Source organism: Colias eurytheme, chromosome 11 (genome assembly GCF_061535395.1).
Source record: "Colias eurytheme isolate Ceu_HAF_F1 chromosome 11, ilColEury1 Martin Lab GWU primary, whole genome shotgun sequence".
Taxonomy (NCBI): Eukaryota; Metazoa; Arthropoda; class Insecta; order Lepidoptera; family Pieridae; genus Colias; species Colias eurytheme.
In genome coordinates, this window is record NC_142990.1 from 8,446,587 (window position 1) to 8,465,631 (window position 19,045).

General features: G+C 34.9%; 2 protein-coding genes across 4 annotated transcripts in view; one reads left to right on the forward strand and one right to left on the reverse strand.

Moving 5' to 3' along the window:
- DppIII (dipeptidyl peptidase 3) lies at positions 1-9,140 on the forward strand. Of its 2 annotated transcripts, none has more exons than XM_090107246.1 (14): positions 1-152; positions 576-694; positions 877-1,029; positions 2,399-2,626; positions 2,794-2,920; positions 3,233-3,521; positions 3,853-4,106; positions 4,450-4,592; positions 4,990-5,101; positions 5,524-5,656; positions 6,801-6,924; positions 7,521-7,668; positions 8,107-8,280; positions 8,599-9,140. In XM_090107246.1, exons 2-14 carry the CDS (start codon positions 578-580, stop codon positions 8,754-8,756), a joined length of 2,160 nt encoding a protein of 719 aa, XP_089963372.1. In that variant the 5' UTR covers positions 1-152; positions 576-577; the 3' UTR covers positions 8,757-9,140. The 2 variants fall into 2 exon arrangements, with proteins under 2 accessions (XP_089963372.1, XP_089963371.1); XM_090107245.1 differs by lacking the exon at positions 1-152 and adding an exon at positions 201-348.
- Positions 9,141-12,577: 3,437 nt separating this feature from the next.
- Positions 12,578-19,045, reverse strand: part of Nuak (Nuak family kinase 1) — a 38,008-nt gene continuing 31,540 nt past the window's right edge. For both annotated transcript variants that reach the window (XM_090107444.1, XM_090107443.1), the window contains 2 exons: positions 14,164-17,737; positions 12,578-13,775 (listed from right to left, as the gene is read on the reverse strand). In XM_090107444.1, the coding sequence (XP_089963570.1) occupies positions 13,715-13,775; positions 14,164-17,737 (3,635 nt within the window). In that variant the 3' untranslated portion in view covers positions 12,578-13,714. The remainder of the gene's footprint in view (positions 13,776-14,163; positions 17,738-19,045) is intronic.

The window sequence follows — 19,045 nt, forward strand, 5'->3', positions numbered from 1 at the left end:
TGATCTGTGCCCTGTCGATATTCATTGACAATTACTGATTCATTGATTTAGCTTCAGATAACAATATAAATTTTATTATTTTCAGTATTTCTTGTATCAGCCACTAAGTTTTGGCAATTTGTATTATATCCTAATTGAATAACTAAATCGTAGTAAGTACATGATAGAAATTTTATTGATATATTGTATGTATACTTTCAATTATTTCAAGGAAAATGTTTCGATCTGTTATTAACCTATACAAAAGCCGGCTCATTTGTGCTGATTCATTGGTTTTTAATAGATTTAATCGTTTCTCCGTAAAATCTACACAATTAAATATAAATCAGCCGTTAAAATTAACCAAGGGTCAGTACCAAAACTTATTTCTTCGTTTTTGTATTTCTAACAGTAATGTAAACATCTGGAGTGTTGGCAATAATCAAATATAATAGTGACTACCGCGTCTATTCAAAAATAAGCTTCTGTAAATTGAATTGGACTTTTTCGTAATTTTCGTAATAAAAATTCGATTGTAAGACATGGTCTATTTGTATTTGTCAATTATATACCTACTAAATCCATTTATTTTTTAGCAATGGATAAATCTAATTTCTTACTTCCCAACAATCAAAGATTTGTTGAATTAGACAGTTCACAAGCTTTCGAGAATTTAACAAAACAGGAAAAACTTTACGCACATTATTTAAGTCAGGTAATCATTTTTGTTATTTCTACAATGAAAATATATTAATTTGTATTGCCTTTAGATTTGGTCTTAAATATTTTTTCATTAATTCCTCTTTACTGAGTTTGTAATATCTTATACTTATTATAAATATAATTATAAATATAATGTAATAAAAATTATAAATATAATATTTATTTATTTTTTAGGCTGCATGGAATGGAGGCCTTATTGTACTAATGCAAACTAGCCCTGAATCTCCAAAGATCTTTTCTTTGTTGCATAGAATATTTTTGGAAGAACCAATAGAAGAATTGAAAGACTCGTGTAGGAAAGCTGGAGTTTCTGAAGATGACTTTCAGGTAAAATAATTAAATTTTTAATTGATTGTATAATTTGATATTGTATTTATTCAATCTTATATTACCAAAGAGAAGAGGTAACTACAACTGTACTACATGGTTTCACCTGTGTACAACCCTGCTGGTAAAAGCAAGTACTTCTACGGCTCATGTGTGGATGTGTATTGTGTATATTGCGTTTCATTAAAGAAACAAATCTTCAATGGTGGCCAAAGCTGACACTGACGTATGGTAGGGTCAGAAAAGAAGAAAATAAAAATAACGTAAATGGATAATTATTTTATTAATTATTTCTAATTGTTTGTTGACAAACTTTTTTGTTATGGTATTTGTGTATTTATATGAATTATCATATTTACATATACAGAATGTAACAAAATCCCCATAATATTTGTAATGAGCCCATAAAACTGAACAACTTTTCCCAAAGAACATATTTTGTCAAATTCCTATAAAACATTATTTACTTTCGCAAATGCATAATTGTCATTGTAAATTTATGATAAAAACTATTTATTTATTTATTTAACACTTTATTGTGCAAAAAACAAAATATACATAAAGGTTACAAAAATAAGATTAGAAAGCACAAAGGGCGGCCTTATCACTATGCAGTGATCTCTGCCAGGCAACCACGGGGAGAAAGGCAAAGAAACGCAAAAAGTTGTCGGACAAAATAAAAACATATTTTTAGAATAGGGTAGAAATAATAAGAGAACACAATAAAATATATACACGTTTTATACAGTACATGATATAAATACGTAAAAATGAACAAACTATTATAGGGAAAATCAAATACATTTTAGTGATTGTCTTTTTCCATATTTTTTTTGCATGCCGTATGGCCGTGTGTAAGCAAGAGGGAATGATAAGCGCCGCCATTGAAGATTCGTTTATTTAATGAACTGCGTTATACTGTATTTTGGTACACAATCTACATTATCCTAATCCATTCAATAAGTTAGGCATTAAAGTATTTGTCACAATATACATTGTGTATGACATATCTTAGAAATACAAGGTTGCTACTTGTTAGGTACATATATCTGGATTACATACAGTACAAAATTAAGGATATGCTATTATACTTTATACTTTTACAGTATTTAAATTTAAATTTATTTTATTATTTAAATTTTTGTACCAGATTTATACCAGAATTAACAACATGTAAAAAATCTTTTTTTCCTCATAAATTTTTTTATTGTAATAAACTTATCATATATCATTTTTCTATTTCATAGAAAACAATAGATAACCACATCCTGTATAACATTTTTATGTGGTTTTACAAATACATAACCAATCGAAATAGTTGATAAAAATAAAAGATGATAAAACTAGTTTCTGTATTTTTTTTTTTCAGGCATTTTTGGTCTATGCAGGTGGAGTATTTGCCAACAGTGGTAACTACAAGGGATTTGGCGACACTAAATTCATTCCTAATCTGCCTGATTCCACATTCGAATTGATTGTGAAATCTTCTAAAGCCTATGAAAATGATACAACCCATATCACAAAACTTTGGCAAAACACGCACCATGCAATTTACAGTATTGCTCCAAGGTTAACCAGTTTGGGTCTAGCTGATAAGGTTATTACTTTTTTTTCTTTGTAAAATTTGTGTAGTTGATAATTTTGTCAGGAAATTATTAGAATAAACAAAAAATTGAATTATTTTTTTTACTAACCAATCGCTATGACATGAAATGTGCTACTAATAGTGCTACTAGTTAGAGAATTAAATTATTCTTTTTTTAGGGTGTGACAACATATTTTTCAAGCAACTGCACTGAGGAGGATTCTAATTTAGTGAATGATTGGATGAAAACAAAACGCATTGAGGCTTACATCTGTCGAACATTTAAAACTACAGCTGATGATGGATGTAAGATTTGTTTATTTAAAATTTACTTTGGAGTCTTTAGCTATTTATCGTTCAATAAATCTTAATTTATTCATATAAATAAATTGGTAATAATTAATTACATTAATGTGGTAATATATAAATTGAAAGTACATATTATTAAAACCACAGTGCAAAAAAGATATTCAAATCTAGTTAAAATGATGCTAATTCTTTAATTAATCTTACATTAATATAATAAATATATCTTTAGGTTAATTTAAATATAACTTCAATCTGTAGATAAATTACACAAATTAATAATAATAACACTATTCCTATTTTCGTTTCTAGTGCCATTATACACAATACACCTGGCGAGTGTTGAGAAATCATCCAAAGCTCCTATCACTATGGACAAAGAAAAATACAAAGGGGCCTATTTCCAAGTCACTCGAGGGGACTATTCTCCACTCCTCAAACTTGTGTCAGATAATCTCACCAAGGCCATAGAATATGCAGCTAATGACAATGAAAAGAATATGCTCAAACATTATGTGAACAGTTTCAACGAGGGTGACTTGAGTGAACATAAAGAGGGAAGCAGATATTGGATCAAGGATAAAGGACCAATAATTGAAACGTGAGTATCTTGTAAATTAATTCCGAAATTGATAAAATTTATCTTTGTCATTTCAGCCTTTCAAGATGTCTGTCCTATGGATTATTTTTGTACCCACAGTAACTTATAGAAATCGGTAGAAATTCATAAGCAGTTAGAAATGTATTGTACCTGAAAAATTGAAAATATTCAGAACTATAACATTATGATGTATTTTTTATTACATTTTAAATTATATTAACATCATTTAAAATGTAATAAAAAATACATCACACTACATTCTCTATTGCTTCAAATATTAAGATTACAATTAACGATACATTCTACCTACATAACATCCCCTAAATTACAGATATCAAGGATTCATCGAAACATATCGCGATCCGAGCGGCCAGCGTGGAGAATTCGAAGGTTTCGTGGCGATGGTTAACAAGGAAATGTCCAAAAAGTTTGGAACCCTTGTCGATGGTGCTGAGAGGTTCATCAAGTTGTTGCCCTGGGGTGAAGACCTAGAGAAGGACACCTTCCTCAAACCGGATTTCACCAGCTTAGATGTTCTGACCTTCTCGGGAAGTGGCATTCCTGCTGGCATTAACATTCCTAATTGTAAGAGACCTTTTTGTTATATATTGTAGGTTTTCCGTCGTTTATCATTGTCTTAATTTAGTATTTATAGTGAGTAATTAAAAGATAAAACTCAAGGTTATCATTAATGTGAAAGAAGTTTTAACAATATTTATTTAACTAGGTAGATATTACTTTCTATTTGAAAATATTTTGCGCAGAAAATAAGATTATTTCAAACAAATTATTATTTGTTAAAGATTGCATTTATTAAATAATAATGATTTAACTCTTTTTAAGTAGTTAATTTTATTTTAAATATCAATATCATTTTCCTTTCTTCACATATAAATAAAAACAAAAACAAAATTATTTTTTATTACAGACGACGAAATCCGCCAAAACGAGGGTTTCAAAAACGTATCTCTCGGTAACGTGATCCCGGCCGCGTACAAGGAGTCCGTCATACCGTTCCTTTCTGATGACGATAAACAGCTTTTAGAAAAATACCGAGTTGCTGCTTTTGAGGTTAACATAGACATAATATTATGTTACAATTGCTATGTATGCTATTTAAAAAAAATAGATAGATATTTTGCGATTGAACTCTACTTTTTACTCAAATCATAGAATTTAAACTTTCATATTCATCAAAGTGTCTAATAATTAAATTAAAAAACGGAAATATTCCCAATATTTTCACTTTAAATACATTAGACCTTTGACCCCAAATAACTTTTGAAGCACGCATGGGATAAGTGGGGACTTTTCAATTTTTATTTTTTATGGTACACTCCAGCTCCTCACCAAAATTTGGCTTTCCCGGAATTATCCTTATTTCAATACTATTTTCAAGCTTAATTTGACCGGATTACATATCTTCATAATTATATTTAATATTTATGTTTGTATTTGTAAATGCTAGGTCCAAGTCGGTCTACATGAACTCCTCGGTCACGGCAGCGGGAAGTTATTGCGACAAAACGCTGACGGCACATTCAACTTCGATAAGGAGAAAGTTAAGAACCCTCTTACAGGTAATTTATTATTTGTAATATACATAATTTTTTTTGTAGTCTCGGTAAGTTGTATAAAAAGTGCCGTTTTAGAAGTTGAGATTGAGGCATAAGTTTATATTCAACCCCATAATTTCATTAAATTTATGATCAATTTTTTTTTTAAAGTATTAGAATTAATAAATTTGTTATTTTATAAATTTTATACAAAACTGTGCCACAAATGCCCTTATGTTATTAAGCTATTGCATAGCTTCTATCGCGGGCCTTAAGCGCGGGGACCGAATCCAGAAATTGCGTAACGAAAAACCTCACGCTCCCCACTCCGACGGGCTCGGAGGTGTGGCTTGAAGGCATAGCATGCAATAGCTTTACCGCGGCAGTCCCCGAGTGCCACACTCATCTATTTCATTTATTTATTATACATATTATTATTTCAACAGGCAAACCAATCGAATCTTGGTACACGGAAGGTGAAACATACGACAGCAAATTCACAACGCTCGGCTCCGCTTTCGAAGAGTGTCGCGCTGAAGCCGTCGGACTTTACCTATCGTTGGATACCGAGATATTGAAGTGAGTTAATCTTAATACTAAGTATTATAAAGGCGAAAGTTTGTAAGTATGGATGTATGGATGTTTGTTACTCTTTCACGTAAAAACTACTGAACCGATTATAATGAAATTTAGCACACATATAGAGGGTAACTTGGATTAACACATAGGATAGGTTTTATCCCGGAAATCCCACGGGAACGGGAACTATGCGGGTTTTCCTTTGAAAACGCGGGCGAAGCCGCGGGCGGAAATCTAGTAAAACATATACAGGTTGAATTGTGTAGTGGTTCCTGGCTAGGATTGTAGATTTTTTAGATCTAATTTTTTTAAAACACACTGCTCCGGCCTTTGACCGCCATCTCACCTGATGGTTAAGGTAAGGTTATAAGCCTGTTCACTAATTGTATTAGTTTTAATTTTAGTCAAAATCATGCCAGACAATGTCAAAGAACAATCTTTGATAAATATTCTTTGTAGGTCTGGCAATCCATACATACTATTTTTTTTTAAATACATTTGCAATGTTATGCACGACATAGGCCACATATTTTGATTTCATAAATAAATCACTGTTGCAAATTAATGAGTCAAATACGCACTAGACAGACAATAGATAGACAGACAGACAATAGATAGAAGATCATAAATCCTAATAAAAATTATTAAGAGAATCATAATTGTTCACTCATTGACGACGCGGTTGGCGCAGTGGTAAAGTAACTGCCTACTGAGCCGACGGTCCCGGGTTCGATCCCCGGTCAGGGCAAATATTTGTGTGATGAACTCAATTATTTGTTCCTGGGTCTGGGTGTTATCCATACTAATATCATAAATGCGAAAGTAACTCTGTCTGTCTGTCTGTTACTCAATCACGCCTAAACTACTGATCCAATTTGCATGAAATTTGGTATGGAGATATTTTGATACCCGAGAAAGGACATAGGCTACTTTTTATTGTGAAATATGTACCACGGGCGAAGCCGGGGCGGACCGCTAGTTATCTATATATGTATTTATTAAATATTATATTTATCGTCGCCTAGTACCCACAACACAAGCCTTAATTGAGCTTACTGTGGGACTAGGTCGATTTGTGTAATAATGTCCTATAACATTTATTTATTTATATTTATTTATTGTAAAAAAAACATTGTTTTTCAAGAATATTCGGGTATGAAGGGCAAGAGGCGCAAGATGTGATGTATGTGAACTGGCTCAGCCTGCTGTGGAACGGCGCGGCCAAAGCCACGGAAATGTACCAACCATCTACTTCTACTTGGCTTCAGGTTTGTGTTAATTTATATTGAAGTGAAAACTTCTTTAGCGGCGTTGAGCACTTTTTGTGTAATGGGTATAAAATCTTAAACTCGCGTCAGGACACGTGACCTGATCGAAAGAGCGTAAGACGGATACCATTCCAAAATATCAAACATACTCAAAGTTAATAATCAAGTTTTCACTTCTGCCGGCACTCCCGGAGTGCAACCCGTCTTTTTTTATGTAATTAACTAGCTGCGTACTTACTTCTCTGTGGCACATTACAAAATAATGCGAGATAAGTACAATACACGCAAGAATATTTCAAGTAGCACAGAACTTTTTGCAACTCTCAAAGCACTCTCGAAGCACTCTTCAAAGCAATCTAATTTAATTACTAATATGCTTTCAAGTTTCAAAATCTTACTAGAAATTTATTGTACTAATAAAAACATCAGTTTGCTTTGAGACATATCAGCCTAATGTTGTTTTCTTTGTTGTTCAAATTAAATACTTCACCATCTTAAAAATAACTTAAATCTAAGCCTTCCTAATTTTCACATGAAATAACGGAATAAAACAACCATTTCCTGTTAAATATATTTTTTTTATTACACCAATTTAGGCGCACGCCAGAGCTCGCTTCGTTTTGATGCGACTCCTCGAATTGGAAGGCGACGGTATGCTCACAATCACTGAGACGGAACCTGGCAAGGATCTGCTGATGACCCTTGATAGAACTCGCCTTCCCACTGATGGAAAGAGAATTATTGGTGAGTGTTATTGTTATTTTAAATGAGTATTGAAGTTTAATAGTGTCTTTTAAAATCAAAATCTATTGTAGGTATTTTTTTAATTCACAACACGTGTCCTAAGAAACGAGACAGCAAACGATATGCAATTTCGTCAAAAGAAACGTTAAAGTTTAAATGTTTTAAATATGTTGCCGATGCGCAATATTTTAAACGTATTGCATAAGGCGGTGCAGCCTCGGGAAGCTTAAGGCTCATAATATTATGTTGTCATTTTGAACGCATTGCTTAGAAAGTTACCCGCGCAGTAGAATAGGCGCGTTTATATACCCACCTGTTTTGAGAACGCGTTTTGTACAGACGAAACTCAGAAAAATGTGTCTGGTCGATGGCCCGTTTGCGCCCATTCTCTTAAGAACTAAATTTTCTAATTTTTTTTTTGTTTTTTTTCTCTCACAGGCGAGTTCCTAGTAAAACTGCAAACGATAAAAGCAACGGGTGACGCTTCGGCGGGTGAGCAGCTGTTCGGCGAGTACAGCCGGCTGGCGGGCCGCTGGGGCAAGTGGCGGGATATAGTGCTCATGCATAAGCAGCCACGGAATATCTTCGTGCAGCCGAATACTATGGCTAAAGGTAGAAATTTTGTAAAAAAAGACGTGTGGCACTCGGGGACTGCCGCGGTAAAGCTATTGCATTCTATGACTTCAAGCCACACCTCCGCGCCCGTCGGAGTGGAAAGCGTGAGGTTTTTGTTTTGTTTTCCCCGCGCTCAAGGCCTGCGATAGAAGCTATGCAATAGTTAAAAAAAAATTCTGGCTAACACAATGTTAGAATTTCCTATAACTATTATCAATAGATAAAATTGCAGTAGTTGCAATAAGGTCGCGAAATCTATGTAAATTGAAATGTAAAAATATATCGGTACTAATATAAAAAATCAAATATTTCCAGGTGATGAAGTCGAGCTAAAACGTTACCCAGCCACCGCAGAGGGTATGATAGCGTCGTGGGTACAACGCTTCCCCACAACCAAACCTGACGACATTCTAGAGAAACTAGCTGAAGACGACAGCAAATACTTCGAGGAACTGGAAAAACTTGCGGCATAATTGCCTAAATAATCAATATAATTAATAGATGTTAAGAAACTGCCGTATATGAATTTGAAATTAATTTACCAATTGCAGTAATTTTATTGAAGTGAAACTTCTTTATCGGGGTTGGAAAAAAATTTAGTGTAACATTTTTTCGTTACGCGCCATATTTTTCTTATCCCTACCACGCGTGATTCGACGTATACTTTCTCCAGCGGAGTAGGGATAGCATATCGTTTTAACAAGATATAAAATAAGGTCATAAAGAAGTTTCACTTCTTACGTGTGTACTCTAGTACACGCACACATTTTTTTTGAATAAAGTGTCTCAAAGCAATATTTTTACTGTTTCTGGTATTCTATTGTGAAAAAGCAGCAAGAAGTTCTTAAAACTTGAAATGTCTACAGTGCCACAAACTTATCTGACCCGGTGACAAAAACTGGAACTACGTGCCGCCATTTTGAAATGTCACATTTTCACAGACTTTTCATAGGAATATTTTGTTTATATAAAAAGAAAGCGACATCAGTGACACTGTCACCGGGTCAGATAAGTTTGTGGCACTATATGTATGTGTATTTTATTCATTTTACAATCTGAATGTCTATTGCTACATATGTATTTGTGGCCAATAAAATATTTAGAAAGTCACTTGTGTTTTATTGTAACCTTAAACTCTATAATACAATTAAAAAACAGAGCTTGCCAATCAGATTTCATAGTATTGGCATTGTATTTGATGCATTCACACGCCTTCACACAATTAAGGTCTATTCAAACGAATAATCGATGAATAGTCGCTTGAGCAAGCGATCAGATACCAAGAAGTTGAAATGAAATAAATTAATCATGGTATTTCTATTTTCCACATATTTTAAATGAATCAAGTTGACAAACCTTTCCAATACATGTTTATTCTACTAATATTATAAATGCGAAAGTTTGTATGTATGGAAGTTTGTTACTCTCACACAAATACTTCTGAACCGATTATAATGAAATTTTATATGCAGGTTTTTGAAGACCCAGAATAACACGTAGGCAACTTATTATCCCGGAAATCACACAAACCCCACGGGAAATGGAACTATGCGGGTTTTTCTTTGACTACGCGGGCGAAGCAGCTGGCTGAGAGCTAGATAATACTCAAAATGTTTTGGATGGTTTTGTGATCCGTCCATATTATATCTAATTTTTTTATGCGTATAAATTAGGTTATATTGGAGGTTAAGCTTATCAAGGACCCGTCATTGTATGCCTCAGTGGCGAACTAACTTTGAAGTTTGGCTAGCTAGGGAGGTCTTCATCACAGAGCAAGGAATATAGTAGTCTACATTTGACCAACGTCTTATCAAGAATACCAGAATCTTTATATAATTTCTACTTAGAACTCATTTAATATCAGAAAAAGTATCCAAGAATTAAAAATGTATTCCAATTTTAACGCAATTCATTTTTGGATTCAGTAATTCTCTAAGAGTAGGTATATAATGCTTCCTATTAACGGAAGGCGCATACGTACGGGCTTATATTATCATAAACTGTAACTAAACTAATAATATAACGAGTAACGACCCACAGGAAATAGACTTTTATCTGCCTATCAGATACTAGGCTAGATTAAGGTACCAGTCTAAAGTTACGGTCATATAATATTATCTATTTCTTTCTGTATCCTCAGGGCTTATTTCGCACTATGTATATATGTATATATAGTGGTAAAATATGTACCACTGATAATGCAGTTTTAAAAAATATCTCATTCATAATTTACTTATAACTATTCAAATGCATGTGTTGCATCATTACATTTAAGTGAGTGATTACGCATAAAAAGTCTACACGACTAGTTAGGTCGTAAATGTATAAAAAAATAATATAAATAATATAAAAAATCATCATCATCATCATCAATACATATAATAAAATTCTAGAAAAGTGGTGTCTGTACAATGAAAATATGTAAAAAAAAATTAGCAGGGGTTATTACTAAATCGATCCCAAACCCAAAACTGTTGTTAAAAAAATTTTTGTCTGTTTGTCGGTTTGTCTGTATGTTTGAACACGCTAATCTCAGAAACGGCTTATCCGATTTAGATGCGGTTTTCACTAATATATTGTGGTAAGCTTCATTTAACATTTAGTGTTTATTTCATGTCAATCGGTTCATAAATAAAAAAGTTAGACCATTTAAGTAATCACAGCGAACATTTGCTAAGGCATTCTAATACATGAATTACTTTATTACGTAAATTATACGCTAAAGTTATTCCTTGACATGTCCAGATGATCATATCGAAAGTCCCCAAGCTTGGGGGAGGGGGTGGTTATGCTGAGAGGGTAGTAGGGGGGGTCAAAGGACCTTTATTTAGATTTTTGCTCATAAGTCTAAAACCTGCACAAATATGTAGCATTATGGTTACTTCTAGGTAAATTTTCTATATAAAAGGTCTTTGAAATTATGTCGTAGGTATTATTTTTAACCCCCGACGCAAAAAGAGGGGTGTTATGTCCGCTATGTGTGTATTGCGTGTCTGTCTGTGCCACCGTAGCTCGCTAACGGGTAATACCAATTAGATGCGTTTTTTGGTTTCATTAGTTGTTTATTATATTATATAGGGGTAAGTGGGAATGAAAAAAACGAATGTTAGTTGTTAATGTAGGTTGTTAATGTAGGTTATACCCAAGGGATATATCAAATGAAAATAGACGACATGTCAGAAACAATTAGTCAAATTTTATCAAAATCGGTTCATCCATTTATTTGATATAGGGGTAAAAGTGGGAATAAATAAATGAATTTTATCAAATATACTCAAGTGACGTATCTAATGAAAGACATGACGTGTAAAGTACAATAAGACATATTTTATCAAAATTTGTTCATCCATTTATTGGATATAGGTATAAAAGTGGGAATAAAGGTTGTCAAATAATATACCCAAGTGGCATATCAAATGAAAGGGCATGACCTGACGTGAGAAGTATGATGAGGCATATAAATCGGTTCATCTATTTATTGATTTATAGCGGTAAAAGTGGGAATGAATAATCGAATGTGGTCAAATAATATAATCAAGCGGCATATCAAATGACGTGTGAATTACAATTAGTCATGTTTTATCAAAATTGGTTAATCTGTTTATTACATATAGGGCACCTTAGGGGTGATAGTGGGGATAAATAATCCAAATGGAGTACCAAACGAAAGGATATGACATGTACATAATATATAGGTATGATTAGACAATAGACATGGTTTAGATCAAAATCGGTTCTGCCATTTACTAGGGGTGAAAGGGAAAAGTTGAACGTCTGTGAAAGTAGAAGGAATATGGGAGCGGGAGAATAACCACATCCTGGAAATTTTGAACTCTTCTGTACCTAAGTTTTATACCTAGCTCAGTTTAGTAATAAATTTTACTAACAGTTCTTTTGTGTTATTATTTATTTTATTTCTTAACTTTATAATAATGTGTAAGTACCTACTTATAATTTAGTTGTATATGATAGTACGTGTTTCAAGACGTGTTTACTCAATAATTGTGTGTTAAGTAGTAACTACTATGCAGTCACTATTCCACGCGGACGAAGTCGCGGGCACAGCTAGTAATAAATAAAAGTAACCTTTGAGTTAAATCACAACTTGGTAACAAATTCATCTTTCTTCTGTAATTTAGATTCATCAAGGATACTTATGCGATATATTTAAATTATATGAGGCGAACATGGTCTCAAAGGTATGTAAAAAAATATAAATAAAGGGCCAGGGCATTTTCCTCGTCTTAAGAAAAAACATGGAAGTTTTTCGGGTTGTTAGATAAATGAAAAACCATTATTTTTAACTATAATTTATTCACATTCAATACAAAACGCGCGTGATAGCAATTACAATATTATTCAATCACATTCTGAGTTCACATTAACTATGACACCGAACAATATTATTAATCACTACACACAAATAAATAGCTCGATACTAATGATTAAATTAATAAATAATTTTAATACGAATAAAAAAGATGAAATCATTAGGTATTGCTTATAAAACTTGGGCTTAAAATGATATAGTAAAACAATGAAATGGCAACAAATGAAGTTAAAACCTATATTATCATTCAAAATACTTCTGATCTGTCAACAAATAATATTATGTAGATTTAATAACATTCGAGAACTTTAAATACCTGTAATACTTTTACGTTGTAAGAGACTATGTTTATTAATACAATTTATGTCTAAGAAAACTTTTTAACTAAGCACCATTCTATTCGATAACTGTTACATGACTTAGCAAACAATACTATCTGATAAATTATCAACATTTTAACTTAAGATTGACTCAGGGAAGCGCATAGTTATAAGTCAATTAATAGTAACTTAATTATTAAAATATATTGAGTAATAAATATATTTGTGCAAACACACAGTAAATCGTGTCATTTCATGTCTCTCAATAAAATGGACAAATCCAGTCGCTTTCGGTTTATAAAGGCACATAAGATTCAATTCACAATTAAACGGATTTCAATTCATATTATGGTTCAACAATATTTGGCATTATATATTCATATAAAATTTTAATAAATATACAAAAAGTACATTTGGCGTTTGATTTTGATTATTATTTTATCGCATATCGTTCGTAATATAATATATTAAAAAGCAAAAATGACAACATCACAGCTAAGATGATCGATGACGATAACACCTACCGAAATTTTACTCCTAATTTGCCACTAATGAGATTTTATGTGCATTAGTCTAAGTACAAACTATGCAAATGCAAGCAGACTACTCGATTGGCAAGATATCTCTACGCTCAACAACAGTACATTAGCAAGAAAACATAACGGAGATTCGTTTCAAATATCTAGATTTCAGTAGATTCGAACAAATAAAAATGAGTGAAAATGCTTATGTAAAGAGAAAAGTAACAAGTGCGGTGTAAATACATCGCTAGTAGCGCCTCTCAGTCGCCTTTCGCAGAGCGTTCTGTACCGTCGCCTTCGCTTTTAGGTGAGCCAGTGGATCTGAAATTAATTACACCAAAATCTTTATCACACCAGACGACGCGTGTTCATATATTATTATTGTGATATTATAAATGGTGTGCCCTATGTGAAAATAATACTCTATTCTTTTTAATTCTACTTAATTTTCTTGCGTTAATATGAAATTACATACAGACTCATTTATAAAGTAATAGAAAAGTAGTGCTCGAATGATATGTATATTAAATTTATCTACATGAGACGATTCGAGTTTCAAAATATTTATAAACATAACTGTCAATCTTGAAGCATTAGTGCTATAAAAATTTAATACAAAAGCATGAAGCGTGCACAAGAGTAAAATCTTTTTATTGGAAGAGTTATTCGAGATTATTTACGGTACATAAATAGATTACAATATACACACCTTGACAGCGAGTCCTTTTCTGGTTCGGGCTTTCTCGTGACACTGATCGAATATTTTCTTTGTCTAATTTTTTCAAGAATATTTTCTGGGCTCGGTTCTTTTTCGCTCTCTTTGAGTATTATTGCAGGGTTGCGGGTACGCTTAGGCCGATATGTGGCGTAGTTTCCGGGTGAATACATGGAATTTGTTCTGTTATATTTTTGCGGTTCTCTAAGTAAACTAAGACTAAGATTTTCTGTGCCGTCTGAACTGTCCATAAGGGACTTAGTTCTCGAATATCTATTCTGACTATAGGACAAAGGCTGATCGTAGTCGAGGTAGCTGCGTCCCCCTGAATATTTTCGAAGGTCATTCCTATCGAGAGATCTGTACGTGTCCACTTTATCATTTATTCCATCGTATCGTAAATTACTTCTAGTATTGACGGGCAAGTCGGCAAGGAGAGATCTATAGCGATCTGTCGACGGCGAGAGGTCGGATGCGACGGAATATCCAGGCGATAAGTCGTATGTACTGGGAGAGGTGGGAGAAACATCATATTTCGTTTCCGTAGGTTGCGAGTAGAGTTTCGCTACGGGATCATACTCAGTTGCACCTGGACCGACTAAATTACTTTTTCTTCTTTGTTTCTTTTCGTTAAATCTAGAATAAAAACTTTTCCTTCGTATTCTGTCCACAATATCCTCTTTTTCAGGGGTCGTGGAATCGTGGCTACGTAAAGGCCGTAGACTGCTAGGAGACAGAGGATTTTTGTCTTTAATTTCAGCACTTTGGTCTGATTTAACATCAGAATTAGAATATACTGATCTACTTCTAGATCTACTTCTACTGATAGTGTCACTCAAGTCCAACTTTCCCGTTCCGTCTGATATCACTCCATTTTTCTCTTCTTCGTGAAATTTTCTATCGCTTTCCTTGTCTAAAGAGGTGTCCATTATTTGAGGTTCTATCACAGGATTTGTAGGAACAATTTTTTTAACTCTAGGTAGTTTTGAAAAATCTAATTTTAATGAATTTCTAATATTCTTTCGACTCGATTCGTTTTCGATTTCATTTTTTACCGGTTTTTCATCAATTTCTAATAAAATGTCATTAACGTTGTCATTGTTTGCTTTACTATATTTATTTTTTCGATTTAATCCATTCAATAACAGGGACGACGGCCTTCTTGCTTTTTCATTATCATTTTCTAAATAATCAGTATCTTTATTCTGTACATCGCATTCGTTTATCGTTAACTTTTCTATTGATGGATTTTCGGATATTATTGCTTTTGTAGATTTATCTTTTGCATCAAATTTTTTAAATAGTCCTAAAACTTTAGACACAGTTGTTTTATTCTGGGTATTATTTTGATTCTCGAGAGCTGCAACATCAGTTATCGTAACGGCTCGCTTTATTAAGTTTGATTCAGTTGGAGGCTCTACTGGTACAGAATGTTCTCTTTGGGTCCTACTTAATTTGGAAGTTTCTTTCTTATTTTCACTATTTGTTGAAGTGTTTTGACTTTTTTCTGGCGAGTTGGATTTTGAAGAAGTAAATTTCTCTAGTTTATGACCTATAGATTGCAGCATTGATTTCTTTTTTGTAGCAGTTGTTGTTTTGGAACTATCTTCGGGAGTTTTATCTTTTTGTTTTTTCACGACCTTCTTTTTTTCAGAAGTGGATTTAGTATCATTTACATCTTGGTTATTTCCTAAGTCAGTCTTTGATTTTGATGAAACTTTTTTAATTATTTTCTTTTTCACGGTTACTTTTTTCTCGCTTTGTTCACTATCAGCGTTTTTAATTTTTGAATCATCTTTTTTAATGGAATTATTTGTAATTTTACTGTTTTTAATAATTTCAGAATCTTTAATTATTGTTGAATTATTATTGCTGGTTTCCGATCCATTACTAATTATCTTTTGTTCGGCATTTTGTGACTTTTCCTTGTCTATAGAATTAACTATTTGATACTTCTTTAAAACTAGACTCGATGATGTACCATCAGTTGCACCATTCTTTTTTATAATCTCTCTATCTTTCGATTTGTCTTTATCGTTCACGCCTTCTTGAATTTTTTCAGATTCAACATTTGATGTAAGTGAAATTTTAGATTTTCTTGGTAATGTAATATTAAAACTAACTTCGATATCACTCTTCATTTCTGGACTTGCAGAATTTTCTTTCGAAGCAATATTCTTTGATTCTTCCTTTTTGGTGTCTTTAAGGAAACTTTTCTCTTGCGTTATAGTGCTATTAGGATAGCTTTTAGGCCTCAATAGCTTAGATTCACGCGGGGCTTGTTTATTGTCAATAGCGTCAATATCTTTATGATCTTTTTCGTCTACAATGTTTTTGGTCGTATTATCGAATGCGCTTACATTTTTCGCGGGATAGCTCTTTGGTCTGACCAACTTTGTATCTTTGTTGTTAACGGCATCACCATCTTGTCCCGTAGTTTGTGGGTCATCGAGTTCCTTTTTCGTTAGTCGTTTATTCGATAGTAATGAAGAGTCACCGATGTTCTCTTTAATGTTATCTAAAATAGGAAAGAAAGGAGTATTCGACCGGCTGCGATCTTTCCCCAACAATATTCCGGTGGGCGACAAACACTTTCGAAACGAATCATTTTCGAGAGAGTTATTTTGAGATTCTTTCACATCGGTCGAACCGTTGGCGACGTTTTCCGCACATTTGTTTTTCTTTTCTCTTATCTCTTTGAGTATCTTTTGCGTCTCCAACTCTTTCTCTTTTTTATGTTTAGCGTATAGACTCTCTTCCGGGGGAGATTCGAAGAAATCCGACCTGAGGAATCTAGATATTCGTTTTCTAGGTTGGTCGCCAGACAGCCTCATAGAGTGACGCCTAAAGCCTAACGACGAGGAGTTTCCTAAAGCGGGCGAGCCGTACGCCGCAATGTAGCTCGGGTCCGTGAGGATGCTGCCACCGTCCGTAGTGTAAGTTTCATCCAATGAGCTCGTGCGGTCGGTCAGATATTTACGCAGCAGGGGGCGGTCGGGCGTGTCGCGCGCACCCGGCCGCGACCGGCTCGACTCCCGCAGAGACGAGTCCACTTTATTGGCGTAATCTCCGCTCGCATCCGAGGTGGGCGACGTGACGTCCCGCGTGGCGGACGAGCGGCGCCGCAGCCGGGGGAGCGTGCAGAAATGGCAAGCGGTAACTTCGGGCACGTCGTTATCTACGCTTTCCGGTTGCGGTTCCCGTTTGGGTTCGGTGTCGGTGGTCGGTTCTGCGGTGGTTTGTTCCGTGGCGGGCTGGTCGGTAGGAGAGTCGCGGTCGGGCGCGTCGTTGGCGGAGTGCGTGCGGGCGGCGCGCGGGTGCGGTGCGGCGGGGGGCGCGGCGGGGGGCGGGGCGGACAGCGACAGCGTGCGGCGCAGCTCCCGCGCGGCGCGGGGCGGCAGGTGCGCGAGCAGCTCGCGCTGCAGGCGCCGCGACAGCGCCGGCGTGAGCCCCGACAGCGCGCGCATCTCGCGCTCCGAGAACTGTATCGAGCTCAAGTCCAGATCCGACAGGTCGAGCGCGCTGTCGTCCCGCTCGGTGCTCGCGCGCGACTTGCCCTTCTTACTACCTGAAATTCAACAGGAAAACACACGATTTCGATCATGCATAACGCTCGGGGCGGTATGTTTATGTACAGTGCGAGGGCTGAGTCCTTTCGCGATTATTTATTTAAATTTTTATCATGTGAGAGGCGGGTTACCGATGCGGACGCATCGAAACTGGTTAGAGGTTAATGAAAAATTTTGATTCAAACGTTAGTGTTAGATCAAACTGAAAGCCGATGCAAACCAAAACACGAATATATGCATTAAAATGTTGCTTTAGAGTTCGATATAAAAAATGCGTTCTAAATTATTATTGTGCCATCAGCAGCGATTTACTTCAAACGTCGAATGCGTCTAATTCGGTGAACAGCCGCAGCGCGCGATGCGCAACACAAAACACATAAATGAAAAAAATAAACATAATTTAGTACCTATTCCTGCGTGTCGTTTGTGGCGGGTTTGTGGTTGGCGCTGGTGCCGCTGTGGAGTGTAGATTTGGTCGGAGCATGCAGTGTAACGCGCAACCCAACTGCAACCACACCAACACAACCTCACTACCGCGTGTCTGCCGGCGGCCAAGTGCCCCCCCCCTCCCCTCCCCGCGACCCCCGCTCGTCCCACCCCCAAAGGCTCTCAAGTCGAAACATCAAGTGCTACCACATCCACTATCTACACATATATGGCGTGATAACAAAGAAGAACATATGAATCAGTGTCAGTCAGTTTTAATCGTCGCTGTTTGCAACACATTATAAAATTTTGTCTATGCGATGATTCCCTTGTTTGACTGTAGCGGGTCGGACGACCCGTATAGAATGTAATCGATGCATTTCATGCAAATTGTAACTACAAAAGTACACGATAATCTAGAGAAACGCAACATTTTCCTGCTATTGTTAGCGGGTAGGAGAAAAAACCTGCACAAAGAATGCAAATTGTAATACATCAAAACACTACAGTGCAAAACGTTAAAATCAAAATGTTATTAATAATTTAAGTAAAACAACACATAAAATATAACAGACTGTTCTACAATTAATGTAATTAATTAATTTGTATAATAGTCTATTATATCATGTAAATTGAACATTAATAGAAAACCAAAACGTGGAAAACGCTACTAATATCCGATATATTGCGGTCTCGTTTTAATCGTTCCGTATGAATGGATGATGTCGATCGTTAATTGATTAAGTATAAGCTAGCTGTCTTGTGAGTGGTAGCCGTGCCACCTAGCTACTTGTGATGCGCTAACTTTTACTGATAATCAAAATTTATTCATGCTAAGTTCAGATACTCAAATTTACACAAATTATCATCGAAAAAAAAAA